The sequence below is a fragment of the Peromyscus maniculatus genome, chromosome 19 (assembly GCF_049852395.1).
Source record: "Peromyscus maniculatus bairdii isolate BWxNUB_F1_BW_parent chromosome 19, HU_Pman_BW_mat_3.1, whole genome shotgun sequence".
Taxonomy (NCBI): Eukaryota; Metazoa; Chordata; class Mammalia; order Rodentia; family Cricetidae; genus Peromyscus; species Peromyscus maniculatus.
In genome coordinates this window covers 35605831-35622349 of record NC_134870.1, presented here as the reverse complement: position 1 = coordinate 35622349, position 16519 = coordinate 35605831, and the positions used below count along the sequence as shown (strand labels likewise).

General features: G+C 38.5%; 1 protein-coding gene across 1 annotated transcript; it reads right to left on the bottom strand.

The window, feature by feature from the left end:
- Nucleotides 1–13859: 13859 nt before the first annotated feature.
- Nucleotides 13860–16282, bottom strand: LOC102922241 (serine protease inhibitor Kazal-type 12). The gene is made up of 4 exons (XM_006977674.4): nt 16222–16282; nt 14533–14558; nt 14147–14274; nt 13860–13908 (listed from the first exon to the last, which is right to left on the bottom strand). Exons 1-4 carry the CDS (start codon nt 16280–16282, stop codon nt 13860–13862), a joined length of 264 nt encoding a protein of 87 aa, XP_006977736.3.
- Nucleotides 16283–16519: the final 237 nt, after the last annotated feature.

The window sequence follows — 16519 nt, the reverse complement described above, 5'->3', positions numbered from 1 at the left end:
AGAGACCCTCAAAATGCATGGCAGGTGCCACCATCGTGAACAGGAGCTTCAGGGAAGGATTTCAAGTATCTGGCCTCTCCTCCCCACCAAATGTATATGCTCTTACTTGATCCTTCTCTCACTCTGTCCCTCAGTTCTATACTAATTTCTTAACACAGTTTATCTATCTCTCAACAGCATCATCCTATAACCATTGCCCCAATCCATTTCAGTACTATTAAAATACTCAGTTCTGAACGAGTTGCAAGTGATCATTCTTGTCTTCAGTAACATAAAATAGTTCCACAGTGTCTGCAATAGGAAGATAGTCATTATGCCCTTTGCTGCACGCATATGAAGCATTAGGTCCTAGCTATTTTTGTTACTCCTTTACACTAGTCATAAGAAAGAGCATCATAATTTGGGGGTAAATTAACTTTTTACCTGGTTCCAGAGATAGAATTCAGAGGCACATACATGTTAAGCATGAAATCTATTATTAAACACAGTCCCTTAAAGTCCATTCTATTGTAATCATTATATTAAAATATTAAAATATTTTATTAAGATATTAAAAATTTCTCATCATCTTGAGAAATTCATATTTCAGCTAGAATTTATATCTTTTAAAACAACTAAAAGTATGAAATAGAGAGTATAATACTATCAGTCACCTACAGAGAGCTGAAACAATGGCAACTGATGTAATCACCCAAGTAATTTCTAAAGTAAAAGGGAAGTACAATTATTTATATTTTACTTATAAAAATAGATTCAAACACTTTAAGCAAGTTACATAAACATAGAAATTCAGTATTAAAATACATTTTAAAAATTTGATCATACAACATTTGATCATACCACACCACCCTTCTATTACAGGATATGAATGTGAATATTTAGATGCCCTTATAACACTTTTAGATTGACAGTATCTTTGCACTCTAAGCCTTTCCCAACCTTTTATTCTTGCTTCCCTCTGACCATAAGTCTTCCATTCTTGTTACATCCAGTCAACATTTTATACTTCTAGATCTTTATTTTTCTGAAATTCTCTTTGCCATTTTGTTGTTTGATTCTAATATAGCATCATCTCATTCCTCAAGTGTTCAAACTCTGTCCTTAGAGAGTAGGAAAGAAAGACACCAGATGCAGCTTTCTTACCTGGGAACACAACCAGGAGCATGAAGGGAAGGAACATTAAGCGCCTCATGACAGAGCCAGTAGATTCAGGCTTGGCTTTTGGGTAGCTTATGTGGAACTCTTCTGAAGTTCTTTTCTAAGTAAGCCATGCTCATCCCCACCAAGTTATATATTTGAAAAATTCTCCACCCTTATTGCTAAACACTGTTTAGCACTGTCTTGAAAAATTACACAGTAAACTTTCGCAAATGAAGGTGTTTCTCAAATTTGAGCTTTACACCCCAACTCCCATAAATATCCAAACTTTAATATGCGTCTATCAGATTATCTTCTCCCAGGATGAAAATGGTGAGACACACCTGGGGAAGGGATGAATTCACTGTTCATTTCTTTATGGCTAGGGGATGGCTTATTGTTAGCTTGTGTTGCTATTCACTCAAGTTTATATGTCCATGTTAGAGTTCTTCAAGGTATTTTCCCTCAACTGAGTTATATACCAGTAATTTACCTCAAATTATATATTAAAATCAAATAAACTGCATCAAGTATTGGTCATTAGTAAGTTATGAATGCAGTCAGTAGGAAATGATGACATGTAATGTGCTTTTATGAGTTAGCAAGAGACAATAGTGTTCATGTTAGGGGAATAACATTACACCTTGGCCTTTCTTCTCAAATTACAGCACCAAACAGAAGCTCATGTGAAAACCACGTTGGGAGGTTTACTTGATCTTAAACTCAGTGTTTATAATGCACTGAGATATTGTCTTCAAGGTTAGAGGTTCCATGTAAGAAACTCAAATTATTTGGAGCATGCCCAAAAGATGCCATTGATAATGTGACATCTAGAAACCAAATAGCATGATGTAGGTTAATGGTTCTTAACTATCATCAAGGAAGTTTCTTTCTGAAGCAAATGGAGAATATCACAGAAATCTGCAACTGGTCAAAATGTATGAAACAACTGATCATGGGGAGCCCAGCCCCAATTTATATATTTACAATACAACCCTCACACTGAGGCTCAGAGGACATTATGAAGAGTGGATGGGAAGATCATAAGAGCCAGAGGAACAAGAAATTGGCTATGAAACTGTGTCTTCTATACATAACAGGGACTTACAGCTATGAAATTTTAACATCAAGTTTGCCCACACAAAACAAAACCAGTTGACATGCAATATGGATGGCAGAAATCTCACAAAGCTCAATGCCAAGATGAAGAGCTATGGGAAATTAAATAGCTGCTAGGAATGGGGAGAATCAGTTTACTCCAGGAACAACTTCCTGATAGTTATCTAATCTTAAGTGGTCATACTAAACACATACACATGTGAGCAACACTAAATGGACTTAGAAGTGTGTGTGTGTGTGTGTGTGTGTGTGTGTGTGTGTGTGTGTGTGTGATGTGATTCTGTGTGTTCAAGTTTGTGTCTCTGTGTGTGGATGTGATGTGTGGATTGTGTGTGTGTGTGTGTGTGTGTGTGTGAATGAGATGTGATTCTGTGTGTTTAAGTTTGTGTCTCTGTGTATGGATGTAATATGATGTGTGTGTGTGTGTGTGTGTGTGTGTGTGATTCTGTGTGTTCAAGTTTGTGTCTCTGTGTGTGGATGTGATGTGTGTATGTGTGTGTGTGTTTGTGTGTGTGAATGAGATGTGATTCTGTGTGTTTAAGTTTGTGTCTCTGTGTATAGATGTGATATGGTGTGTGTGTGTGTGTGTGTGTGTGTGTGTGTGTGTGTGAATGAGATGTGATTCTGTGTGTTTAAGTTTGTGTCTCTGTGTATGGATGTGATATGATGTGTGTGTGTGTGTAGTGATGTATGTGGTGTGTGGATTTAGACATGCTTCTTTTATCTGAAACATTGAAAAAAACTCATCACCAAGTCCCCTGTAGCATATGTACCCCAAGATCAACTATTCCATGCAAACAGCAACACCTCCAAATAATGTGTTGAAGCAACCTCTACGACCTCAAAGGAGAATCGCAAGAGATTTTTAACTATCATTGTAATGTCATGACCTATAAGTATTGGATGCTGCTTACTAATATGCATATTGTTTTGAAATATCAGTTACCCTGGGGTTGGAAAGTAACATGGGGTAGCACTGAGTGACTCAGAAGCAACTGCTAAACAAAATTCAACTATTGTTGTGGTATCCTGTCTAAAATCATAATAAGTCATTCAAGGTGCTGAGTTTCTCTGATACTTAGCTGTGGTTTGGAGAGGAAATACCTTTGTTTTTGTAGCATCTTTATTGTTATTCTGTCCTGAAATCTTCTTTATTTCTCCATCTATAAAATGAGTTTGAGTTAGGATTAAAGTGGATTTATTCTGGAGGTGGGGGAATTGGAAACACAACACCCTACTATCAATAATCATTTCAAACACATGGATTGAATTATACCGATTTAATAAGTTCCTGGCACTTGGAATCCACCTGCACGTGCTCACGAGCCTGTTCTGTGGATGAAATGGGGCAAAGCCGGGGTGGGAGGGAACAATGCCTACTGGTACCGTACCGCTTGCAGCATTTGCCTGGCATTTTCAAAAGTGCTTTTTTTTTTTTATAGTATTTTTATTTTATAATTAACTTAATTTCACACATCAGCCATGGATTCCCCCGTCCTCCCTCCTCCCACCCCCCAACACTCCCCCCAATTCACCCCCCCCACTCCCACCTCCTCCAAGGCAAGGTCTCCCCTGGGGAGTCAGCCCAGCCTGGCAGACTCAGCCAAGGCAGGTCCAGAACCTTCCTCCCTACAACAAGGCTGAGCAAAGTGTCTCAGCATAGGCCCTGTCATGATAGAACTCTCATCCAGTGTCTGATGGAAGCAGATGCAGAGATCCACTGCCGAGCCCCAGGTAGAGCTCCAGGAGTCCAATCAGTGAGAGAGAGGAGGGACTGTATGAGCAAGAGATGTTGAGACCATGGTTGGAGGAAGCATAGGGACAAATAGCCAAACTAGTGGAAATGCATGACTGTGAACCAATGGAACTGGACCAGGCCCTCTGGGTAAGTGGGACAGTTGATTGGCTTGAACTGTTTGGGAGGCCCCAGGCAGTGGAGCCAAGACCTGTCCTTGGTGCATGGACTGACTTTTTGGAGGCTGGGGCCTATGCTCAAAAGTGCTTTGAAGGGAGGTGAAATGTTTCCTGCAGTTTACTGACCATGGTTTCAGCATTGGACTATCCGTATCCAGATTACTTCATTCACTATCAAGCTATTTATACCCACCCAAAAGTGGAGAAGCTATGAACTCTTATAATTTTCTCTTTTTGATTTTACTTGTGTTCTTCTCCAGGGAGAGAAAAACACATGTCAAGCTTGATTCATGTGACTCTCGGAATAGTTTAAGAGTTTAGACACATAAGAAGAGAAAAATGTGCTCCATCTCATTCCTATTCTGATACAAACACAGCATATTTCACTGAGTCCAGACAGATAAATGGAACACTTACTCTGGTCTTTGAAGTATAATTTTCCTTTTATAAGAGACACTATCCCTGTTAAATTTAGCATCCTGTTGCCAAAGTTGTCAGAGAAAGGCTTGCCAGTTAGTTAACTGATCTTATTAACTACAGTATCCAGAAAGGGTAAAGGCTAGCCACTGAATAATCACTCTTCATCAAGGAGCCTTGTCATTCTTTAGTTGATTCATTGATTAATAAATGTACTTAATTTTCCATTCCACACAAGGTACCAGTTTCAGCATACTGAATTCTGGAAGGGATGATTGAGACTTTGCTTGAGACACAGTTTCTCTGCTGGGGGTGTCCATTTCTTCAGCCAGTACACAATGTTTCAATGAAAACTGAAATTCAATTGCATTCAATTTCATCATTATTTATTGCGGTTACACATTTACCTGACACAAACTCACATTCCATTAATGTTAGCCAATGTTATTCTGTGAACATCAGCATTGGAGGAAAGTAGACACATGGCCTTTCTGACTTCATTTTAGCTGCACCCACATGAAATGAGGAGACACCAATAAAATACAAAATAGAGTGTAATTAAAACAGTCATGAAGTAAGCTGGTTATAATAGACATTTATTGACTTGTTCCCAAGACCTATTACATGAAGATCTTTTGGTGTACATGTCTGTAAATTCTGGGGATATTAAATAAATTTTAATCTCTTTCTAGCTCCCCAGTTCACCTCTGTTTACCTCCTTAAGAATAACACAGCTTTTGCCTTTACTCCCATCTTCATATTTAAGAAAAATTAAATCACACAATCATCAGGTTTTCATTTTTTGTTAACTTTTTACTTAAGCCTTGATTCCAATCATATCCTATAAAATATCCCCTCATAATTAGTTTTATATTTTGAAGAAAGAACATAGCATTAGAACTGTGTTAAGAAGATCAGCATCAACACATCCTTATATGGCTCTATTCTTCTACAGAACAGAGTCCATTCTTCTTTCCTGCCATCTAAGATGTTGTCACATTCCTTGGAATAGGAGGCAGTAGGTATGGTGGAATGGTAGGTTTTGGTCTAAGCCTTATGAGGCCTGGGAGTATTAGATGAAATTAAATATCCTCAATCATGAGCTAAAATACCAGTCACATGACTGAAGCCATCTTGGAAATCAGTTGAATACCCTGCTGTGACAATAGTGTATAGAGATATACAGCCCTTTCAGCTGAGTCATGCCTTCAAAAGCCACAGAAACATGAGCAAATGAATGTGTGATTATCGTAAACCACCAAGTTGATGTGGCATTGACTGTCTACATTGGATCAAAATAGCTATACCAATCACTATTTATTGTGGCATCTTTTATTTAATATTTTTTGAGAACTTCATACATGCATATTACATTTATATCATTCTGCCCTTTCCAATCCCCATCCAAATGCTTCCATGTTTTTCTCCAAAATTAACAATCTCTTAATTATTATTGTTACATGTATACAGACACAAAAATATTATTTTTTGAAGAAAAAATTTTATGTGTATATCTAAATCTTCAAAGCTCAAGTTCATAGATTCCATCATGTAATAGTTCACATCTGGATGTTTCTGAGAAGCCTGTCTGTTAAATGGCTGGTTTCCAGCCTATGGCACCATTTCAGAGGGGGTGGAATCTTTAACATACAGGGCCAAGAGGGCCAAGTGGGCAGCCTTAGGACACCGAGGACACACCTTGTAATGGAATCGTGGGATAGCAATCTTTTCTCTGTTATCCCTGGCCACAAGGTAAATGGGCTTCCTCTGTCATGAGCTAGTACTCTGACCACCTGTTTCTCCATGGTCCCAGACCCAAATTAACAAGGCCAGTAGGTCAAAAGCTAAGGTCTTCAAAACTGTGGGAACCAACACAAAGACCCCATTTTTTTCTTTTTAAAACTGACTTAACTGTTATTTATTTATTTATTTATTTACTTATTTATTTACAGTAGTGAGAACCTACTCTAAGAGTTAAGATCTCTAAAATTCTTAAAACAACATCTAGTACATAGAAAGCATTCAGTGAATCAAAGGTCTTTTTGAAATTGAGCTTTCAATTTGACCAGTAGTATGCATGCACTGATGTTGTCAAAATAGGTTTTTGGTTTTTTTTACATATTCTTTGTCACAGTGGGGTGATAATATTTCACAGTAGCCTGCTGTATACTTTATAAATAAATAGATTAGAAGAATTGAGACCAAGTTATACCAGTCCTGAGCATAACCCAAGAGATTTTATATCCTACCACAGAGACTTGCATATCAATGTTCATTGCCACTCTATTTACAATATCTAACAAATGGAATCAACCCAGAAGTGTATAAGTGAATAGATAAGAAAGATGTGTACATATACACTTTGGAATGTTACTCAGCAGTAAAAAAAATAAAATAAAAATAAAGAAAAATTTGGAGGTAACTGAGAACTTGGAAAACTACGTTGAGGTAACTCTGGCCCAGGAAGACAAATACTACATGCTCTCTCTCTTCCTTATGAGGTGAAGGGGGTCCCTGAAGATGTCATACAGGGAAATGAACTCTGCCTAAAGATAAGAATGAAAACCCAGTGCATATTGACCCTGTCAACCTGGATCAGACTTTGGGGGAGTCTAATAACAGGTGGTTTATAACCAATGCTTTTAAGCCCGGCATAGTTTTGAGTTTCTTGGTGTAATACAATTGCCATTGCACAAGGAAGCATAATTACATTGAAATTCAATTCAGGGTGCATGCCATTTCCTCCAAGAAGATGGGTTCTAGAGAAACACCACCTGTACTAGCTTAAGAGCCTAAAGGTCTGTCTTGCTATCAGTCATGCAGATAGCATAGAGGTCATTGGACTATTAGTCACCTCTGGTCCTGGTTATGGGAGCTTGGGGAGCCTCTGGCTATGAGAGGCATTTAGATTACTAGCTACCTCTGATCTTGGCTGTAAGAGCTTGGTGTGGCCTGGTCTAACAGATAAAGCTTCACCAGGAAGTCAATCATTTTCAATTCTCAGCTTTCTGGATGGAAGAATAGGTTTTCCATTCTTTCCAATGGTTAACATTCCCAGTTCTTCTGGAGATCTGTGGATGTAAGGACCTTCATGCTAGCTCCCAACAATGAGGATCCTAGCCTCAAATACTTTGTTTTGTGTTTTTAACTCAGACCACAGAATGACAGAATGAAGCCTTTGAAGAGGTGTTAAATATTTATTTAACAATACAAAGATGTGTTGCATTTGTTTAACTATGTTTATGTTGCAGAATATTTGACTATGTAAAGATGTGTCTCTGTTTTACCTTGCCTGCATAAGGCACCTCATTGGTCTAAAAAGAACTGAATGGCTGGTGGTGAAGGAAAAGTTATAGGTGGGATTTTCGGGCAGGGAGAGTAAGTAGTAGTAGGAATTTAGGCTAGGGGAGGAAAGAAAAAAGAGAAGCAAGGGAAATGCCAGAGCCCAGCCTGCTAGACATGGAGGAAGAGGAAAGTAGGACATACAGAATGAAAGAAAGGTGACAGTCGATTGGCTTGATCTGTTTGGGAGGCATCTAGGCAGTGGTACCAGGTCCTGGACTCATTGCATGAGTTAGCTGTTTGAAACCTGGGACTTATGCAGGGACGCTTGGCTCAATCTGGGAGGAGGGGACTGGACCTGCCTGGACTGAGTCTATCAGGTCGATCTCAGTCCTTGGGGGAGACCTTGATCTGGAGGAGGTGGGAATAGGGGGTAGGCTGGGGGGAAGGGGAGAGGGGCAGGAAGGAAGAGAACAAGGGAATCTGTGGCTGTTATGTAGAACTGAATAATATTGTAAAATAAAATAAAATTAAAAAAAAAGAAAGAAAGGTAAAAAAAATCCCTGAGGCAAAATGTTGATGAATAGAAACAGGTAAAATTAAGTTAAAAGAGCTAGTGGGACAAGCCTAAGCTGAGAGTGAGCATTCATAATTAATAACGTCTCCATGTCTTTATCTGGGTGCTGGATGTTGGCTCAAAGAAAATTCCAGCTCCAGGGAGTCATGTTAATGAAGAGTCATAGCACATTACAGGTAAAATGAGGAGGTAGAATACTGGGAATAGAACTGATTATGTCCAGAGGAGAGTGGGAGCATGGGGGAGAATGAGGGTTTAAGGAAGGGTGAAGCCAAGGGGACATCTTTATGAAAGCTTAGTCTCTCAAAACCCAGTTAGAACATATAATTGGGAGCAGAGGAGAGCACATGTGACATGAACGAAGAGAGGATATATTGGTGTTTAAGGATTAAGTGGGAGTATTGGCGGGAGAAGCGGGTAGATGAAGGGGCACTGGGTGGGTTAAGCAAAATTATGGCTGTATGAAATAGCCTATGGAAACATACTAATTGGTAAGATAATTTCAAAATGTAACTTAAAAAATAAGGGTTCAAAAGGAATTACCCTCAAAGGATGGACAATAATGCTCCCAGAAGCTATAAGTTATTAAATTAAAATCTCAGTGGTATACTTCCCTGTGAGTTATTGGTCAGAGAGGCCACTGAGGTCTCGGAAATAACACAGACTATTGCCATTGCCCTTGGTTATTCACCATCACTACATGGCAAGACCCTGTTTCTGAAGACATCACACACTTTGGCTTCAGGACATAGACAAATCAATGTCAAGCTGATGGGAAAACTTCCTTCCTGTTGGCTAGCATCCACAGTACAGTAAGATGCTATGGCTGCTGTTAGGGTAGAAAAAAGACATTAATGATCTTCTCCAGTGCCAGACTGTGCATGCTACAACACCTACATGCTGGGTAAGTATCCACCTGTGCAATAGTGACATTCAAGTTACTGGAGCAGCCAACTGTCTTCTGATTGGACTTGAGGCTTGTTCCACAGAAAGGAATGTCATGGGTGGTACTGTGATGTAATCTGGGTCTAAGTCATGGCTGGGAAAGTCATAGGCTTTCAGGTAGATCATGGGACTGCCACTATGCTTAGCAGTCTTGTCGACAAATTACCTTTTAAATAATGATATTGATATTCCTTTTTTTGTTTTTGGTTGTGGATAGCAATCAACACAGAGGTACATAATGCCTCAAACTTCTGAGAATAATAAACTGAGTATATAACCTTAAATGGTACATTTTTATTATTCATTACCTCTGATGAGGCTCTGGGAACATCGCAGGAGGAAAGGTGTGTTAGATACTTTTCAGTTGCTGTGACAAAAGCACCATGACCAAGGAAGGTAACTCAGAGAACAGAAGAGTTTATTTGGTTTTATGATTCCGGAGAGTTGGAGTCCTTGATGGAGGAGAAACAGGACAGCAAGGAGCAGGCACAGGGGCTCAAGTGGCAAGATAAGAGGTCACATCTTGAACTACACTCATAAAATGGGCGGGAGGGAGGGATGGAGAGAATGAGGAGAGAGAGAGAGAGAGAGAGAGAGAGAGAGAGAGAGAGAGAGAGAGAGAGAGAGAGAGAGAGAGCATGAAAGAACTGAATACTGTATATGTTTTTAGACTCTCAAAGCCTGCCTCCTTTGACACAGCCTGAATGCAACTGTGGGCCAAGTATTCAAACCCCGAAGACTCTCCGGGCATTTCTCATTCAAGCCACCACAAGACAAAATGAACAGGAGAGCCAGAGGATTGGGAAGAGGGTTGAGAAGTGCCGTCTTGTGGACATGACATGGCTCTCATGTTTACAAACCCACAGTAACTATGGTTACATGTACAAGACATGCACAGGGCTCAACCAGAGAAAATCCCAACACAGGTATGGGAGTTGCTATCCCGGTCACCCCACTTCAAGAAGAGCTATTGGCACTTGACAGCTGCCGGGGGAGGGAAAATCATTCTCTTGATGGGGTTCCTACTGGCTGTTTCCCCGTGATGCAGTGGATGGTTATGGAATATTATTTTAACCGTGTAAAGGTGTGTGACATTTGTTTGTGCTGCGTTTGTTTAATAATGTAATGGTGTGTGTTTAATTATGTAAAGATGTGTTGGATTTGTTTCACCTTGCCTGCCTAAGGCACCTGATTGGTCTAATAAAGAGCTGAATGTCCAATACCTAGGCAGGACTGGCAGGTAGAGAGAGTAAGATGAGGGAGAAAAGAACTAGAGGAGAGAAGAAGGAGAACTAGGAGAAAGAGAGGGACACACCCAGTGCCGGAAGCCAGGAAGCCGTCAGCCAGCCAGACATAGAGACAGCGGGAAAGTAAGACATACTGAACGAAAGAAAAGTAAAAAGCCGTGGGGCAAAAGATGGATAACGAGAAACAGGTTAATTTAAGTTAAAAGAGCTAGCCAGAAATGAGCCTAAGCTAGGCTAAGCATTCATAACTTATAAGTCTCCATGTCATAATTTGGGAGCTGATTGGTGGCCCCAGAGAAAAATCCTGCTACAATGGATGGCTCAACACTCAGGTACACATGGGCAGCACTAACTGGACTTAGTAGGTTATGGAAAAGAAAACAAAAAGAAAAGGAAGACATGATGTTGGGAAGGGAACATATTGCAGAGGAAGGTGGAGAGAGGGGATGCTGGAGGAGATAGCAGGGTCAGATATGATAATATTTCATTGTATACATGCTTAAAATCATCAAGAATAAAGACAATTATAATAAAAAGACAGGAACGGTAAGATTCAAAACACAAGAAGGACAATAAGACAATATTAATTACACTAATATGATCACTACACATAGTAGATATGTTTTGAACTATCTCAATATTCTCATTTATAATGATAGCTAATAAATTTCTTGAACTGTCTCTTCTTTTAAAAATAAATTTATTCATTTATTTATTTTACATCCAGCAGATGTTTCCTCTACCTCCTCTCCTCTCAGTCCCTCCCTCAGCCCCCCCACCATCCATTACTCCTCCATTTCCATTTAGGAAAGGGCAGGTCTTCCATCAGTATCAACAAAACATGGCATATCAAGTTGCAGTAAGACTAAGCACCTCTCCTTGTACTAAGACTGGGCAAGGCGACCCAGTACGAGGAATAGGGTCCCATAAGGAGAAGATAAGAAGGATGAAATGGAAAGAGGGAGGAAGGAAAATTAAAGTGAAATAAGGAACAAAGAAAAAGTTAAAAAAAAAGGAAATTAAGATTATCAAGCTCTATTAAGAGATAAGTGGAGATGATATTTGAAAGTAGAGAATGTGGAAACCAAGTAAAATGGTATGATCCACTGCCCTTAAATTTGTGTTCTGTGGTATTTTGCATGGTGGTTAGGATAGCATGATGTGTTCTTTGTGGTTTCAGAACAGAGTATTTGCTACTTAGTGTAAGTGACAAAGAGGAAAACATTGACTCTGGAAGGAAGTTGTTATGCACTGATGAAGTGAGTTTGTCCTCTAGAGCGTAAACTTCTTTTCCTGTTCTAAAAATAAATTATTCTTGTTTGTTTATTTGTTTGTTTGTTTATTATGTAGTGTTCTGTCTACATGTATGCTTGCATGCCAGAAGAGGGTGCCAGATCTCATTATAGGTGGTTGTGAGCCACCGTATGGTTGCCGGGAATTAAACTCAGGACATCGGGAAGAACAGCCAGTGCTATTAATTTCTGAGCCATCCCTCCAGCCCTAGAGTGTAAATTTCTAAAACCAAAGTTATTGAGTGAGACCCTTAAAGAAAGGAGTGCAACTTTATCATCTGCTTTCAGGAACTAGGAACAAGAAGGAGGCTGATCTGGAGGCTTTGGTAATTAGTCTACTGAAAGGGGTCAACGTCAATTAGTTGTTGGATATTGAAGAATTAGAGCATTATGTGACTGGATCTTCTCATATCTACAGTTTCTAGAAATCCATATTTTTATCTGACCTTTTACAAATCTTAAATATTGTTATCTAACTGAAAATAAAAAAAAAATGCGTGTGTGTGTGTGTGTGTGTGTGTGTTTGAGGTATCTTGACTAAAGAAGCATCTCTAAGACACTTCTGACTTGCTTGTTGTGCAGTGAAAACTTCTTCAAAAGCAGCGTGTTTAGCTGTGTAATAGGGAAAGTACTCTGACCAAGTTTGCATCTAATACACTTACTCAATTTCAGACTTCACAACTATCCTTTCTCTATGCAAAACTTTCCCTCATTCTTAACTCAGCAAATTTCTTTTGTATCACAGATGTACTAAAACAACATGCCTTCTGTGAATTATTTCCTTAGTCTGTATCAACTGGTTCCTGTAACAGAGCACAGCTTCAGATTGTGTGTGGCTGTCCTCGTCCATGTAATCCTGCCAGTCTTTACTCACCTTTATTTGCTTTATATTTGTTATTCTCACTACTTGAAATAGTCTCTATTTCCCCACTCTTCAAGATCCACTCCAAAGAATCAATTTCAAGCAATCTTTGTTCCCAGCTCCTCCTCCAATTATCTCTACCACGTGCCTCTATTTTGTTTCCTTTTAAATTTTTTAATAACTGAAAACCGATTGAACTTATAGTTTTGTCTACCTACTAAGTTATACATTTCTTCAAAGTGGAAATCTTGTCTTTGCTTTTTTTATTGGAATGATATCTGGTGTATTGTAGGCACTGGATAATTATTTCTAGAAATAATAAATGGAATAATACTTTCATTGGAATTTTTAAGCAAGAGCATATCAAAGCATGCTTAATGTTGATGTGTATCTGTCTTTACAGTGACTGAAAGTGTTTAGCTTGTTTATGTTTATATTTTGAAACACCAACAGCACATGATCTACTCTTTTAAGCCTTTTCACAGTTTTGCACTTACAGAAATTATATTTTCTGTGGTATGTGGTGTCGCATTGATAAAAGAGCCAGGTAATGTGGAGACTTCCAATGTTCCAGAATGTATTCAGAGTGACCAGTATTTTGTCCACCTTTTATTGCTTTCTGACCTCAATGCTTAAGTTGAGACCTTATACAACTCAACATACTCCTTAGGAAAAACCACTCTTCCAGCATGTCATTGTATCAGATACATATATTTATTTCATGGATTCTAATTTTATTTCCTTCAAAGTCTCTGTATAGCTACTGAAGAACTGAGCACTGATTGGACACTTCTGGGTCTGGTAAGTGTAGTAATATTCTGTTTAGTTTTCAAGTTTCTCATTTCATATTGAATTGTGTAATTTTACCTAACTTAATTAATTAGAGGTGCTTTCATTATCTGAAATAAAGCATTGGTTTAGAGATATTACTGGGATAACTTTATTAAAATTTTATCTTATGCATAATAACTGGTGGGAAGCACATTGCATGGAGACTGGGCAATAGAGAATACATATCTCAGCATAAAATTCAAACCAAAGGTGCACCCATTGTTGTGTTAGAGGAATCAGCATTTCCCTTCATGTTTGAAACCAAGTTTCCCAAAACTTCTTTCCCTGAAAGAAAAGAAATGATGTTCAGATATGAAGTGCAATAGAAATGGGTTAATTCTAGGCTGGGTAAAGTGGGCAAAGATCGTTTTTCTAGGTTTAAGATTGGGAGATAATTATATTACTTTTTTCATACAAAATTAACTTTAATAGCCCAGTAAATTATTAATAAATAATTCATGGATTCCTACTCCACTGGACTCAACCAAGAACATCATGCTATTAGCAGTGTCCATTTGCTTACATGGCTGTTCGGCAGAATTCACAGCGGTTTTGGTAAGTTTTTCCATCAGTGCCACACACTGGTTTGTGGAACTTTGGGCACGATTTTGCATCACTAGCCAGTGTCTTCTCATAGTTTCTGCAAAAAGCCTGTAAATTAAATAAAGTTTTTTTTTTTTTTAACTTTCGTTTCTTATGGAATGGAAAAACAGCATTACATACCTCAAAATTCCTTGAAGCACATTTATGTTTTATTATGAAAATGAAAATATATCAAAAAGAACAAAACCCCTAAAATTGCAGCATTTCTTGTTAGCAGTTTATTGTTTTCCATCCCTCTCTTCTCTGGGCATTGTGGTGCAGCTTGCTGGGGTAGGAACGACTAGAGAGAGGATGAGAGGCACATACCTTAAAGCCCCCTTGACTCACAGCATCTGCAGTGAAAGAACAGACATTGATAAATCACATGTGACAACTGTATTTTCCAGTTGCAGCTAATCACAGCAGTTTCCCGATGCACCCGTTCTGCTTTGCAGATGGAGAACTACCCCGAGACACACAGCTTTTTAACTGCACAGGAGTGCCAGAGGCAGGCTGCATTATGCACAGTTGGGACAACATTGCTCTCACTGTGTTTGTCCTTTATGTACTTTTATGCAATCACATTTCTACTTTGTGGTTTATCTCATAACAAGCCTCTCTATGGAAAAATGAAGGCAAAGTCTTAAGCTGTTCTTTGTTGAACAGATACATATTTACTATAAGGGAGCTGAAAATCTTTGAATTAAAAGCTTTTGATGACAGAATAGTGATATAGCAAAAATACAAAATAAATTTTAAAAAATTGCAATATTAATAATCGTAATTTATCACATTTACATTTGGCATATTCCCTTTCTACTGTGGGAATTATACATTTAAGTACTGTATTAAATCTTACATATATCAACTCATACAACAATCTTATTGTTAAAGCTAAGGAAGGCTGTTGATGATTGCTCATGTTTATAATTCCAGAGCACAGCTGTGGAAGCAGGTGGGTCACGGAAAATTTAAATCCTGATCTACCTAGCAAGTACCAGGCCAGCCAGGTATGCATAGTTAGACCCAGTCTCAAGAAAACAAAACAAAATAAACCAAAATCAAAACAACAGCCAAAAAGCCCAAACAAAAACAAAACAAAACAAACAACAAGAACAAAACAAACCAATAAACAAGCTAAGGAAACTGAGTACCAGGACAAGTATTTGGCTAAGTATTAATAATTATGTTATAAATGGCAGAATAAGGAATATAATCTAGACTTGCTAAAATCTAAAGCCAGCATGCTTAAGCAGTACCTTTTGTTGAAGGAAGCATCAGTGCACATGAGTTTCATGTCGACCATTAATATCAGACAAAATAGCAGCCAGCGCACAGGGGTGACTTATTCAATATGAGAAGGGGTTGTGGGAGAATGAACATTGGAAACAAATCTTGGAATGCCGTTCCTGGGCTCTTTCTACTCTCCTACACCATCGTAATGTTCTATGTCTCCTTCTCCTTCCCCTTCTTTCTTTTTCTTTCTCCTCCCCTAGTTCTCTCTTTACATTTTTTTTTTTTTTTTTTGCCTAGAGGATAAAAAAGGTGACTCAGATTTTCTCGCCATATCTCAGAAGAATGCTGACAGTTGAAGCCCATTAAATAAGAATTTCTTAAAGAAGACATTTTTAGGAGGATTTCTCATTTCTACATCAAAGTTTCCCTAAAGATGGATGCATAATTGTAACCAGATTCCTCTTGTGGTGGCCCATAGGCAGCAATGTAAATGGCCTACAATCTCAAAATTAGAACATGGGAACCTATGAAATCTAAAACTAGCCTTTTTATTCTAGACAACAAGAAATGCATTTTGAAACTGAATACTATAGTGCTTTAAGCAGAACACTATAGTAAAAAATTAAAATAGCTCATTTATGCATTAAAAATTCCACTGAAATGAAAAGGTTTAGGTCATCACTCACCATTGTTATCATCATCATAACAAACAATATTGTAATCCAACTGCTGGCATTAGCCAGTCTGGTTCAGAAGTCTATGGCATAGTCTTGCACTTACCTGCATAGAGGAACAAACAAGCGAGGCTGATCAAAAGCAGAACGGTGCCTGCTGGCTTCATGTCAGTGAGGACTTCAAGGTCTAAGAAAACAGAAATGTTAATGGAGTTCAACACTGTTCTCTGGACTGTATTTATAAGTGGACCTATATCTGTAAATCCAAGTACCTACACATTTGTCACTCAACGACATCCTCCACCCCTATTATGCAATTGATTTCTCTAAAGAATAGACACTAGATACCAAAGAAACTTATTTCAGTCCCTTTTCAGTCAAGAACAATAATCAAAAATGATGTT

Excerpts from the sequence above, each read along its gene's own strand:
- LOC102922241 (XM_006977674.4), bottom strand. The coding sequence starts at position 16,282 with ATGAAGCCAGCAGGCACCGTTCTGCTTTTGATCAGCCTCGCTTGTTTG. Across the intron at positions 14,275-14,532 it reads TGAGTCAAGGGGGCTTTAAG|GCTTTTTGCAGAAACTATGA; the intron begins GTATGTGCCTCT and ends TTTAATTTACAG. Across the intron at positions 13,909-14,146 it reads GAATTCTGCCGAACAGCCAT|GGAAAGAAGTTTTGGGAAAC; the intron begins GTAAGCAAATGG and ends CTTTTCTTTCAG.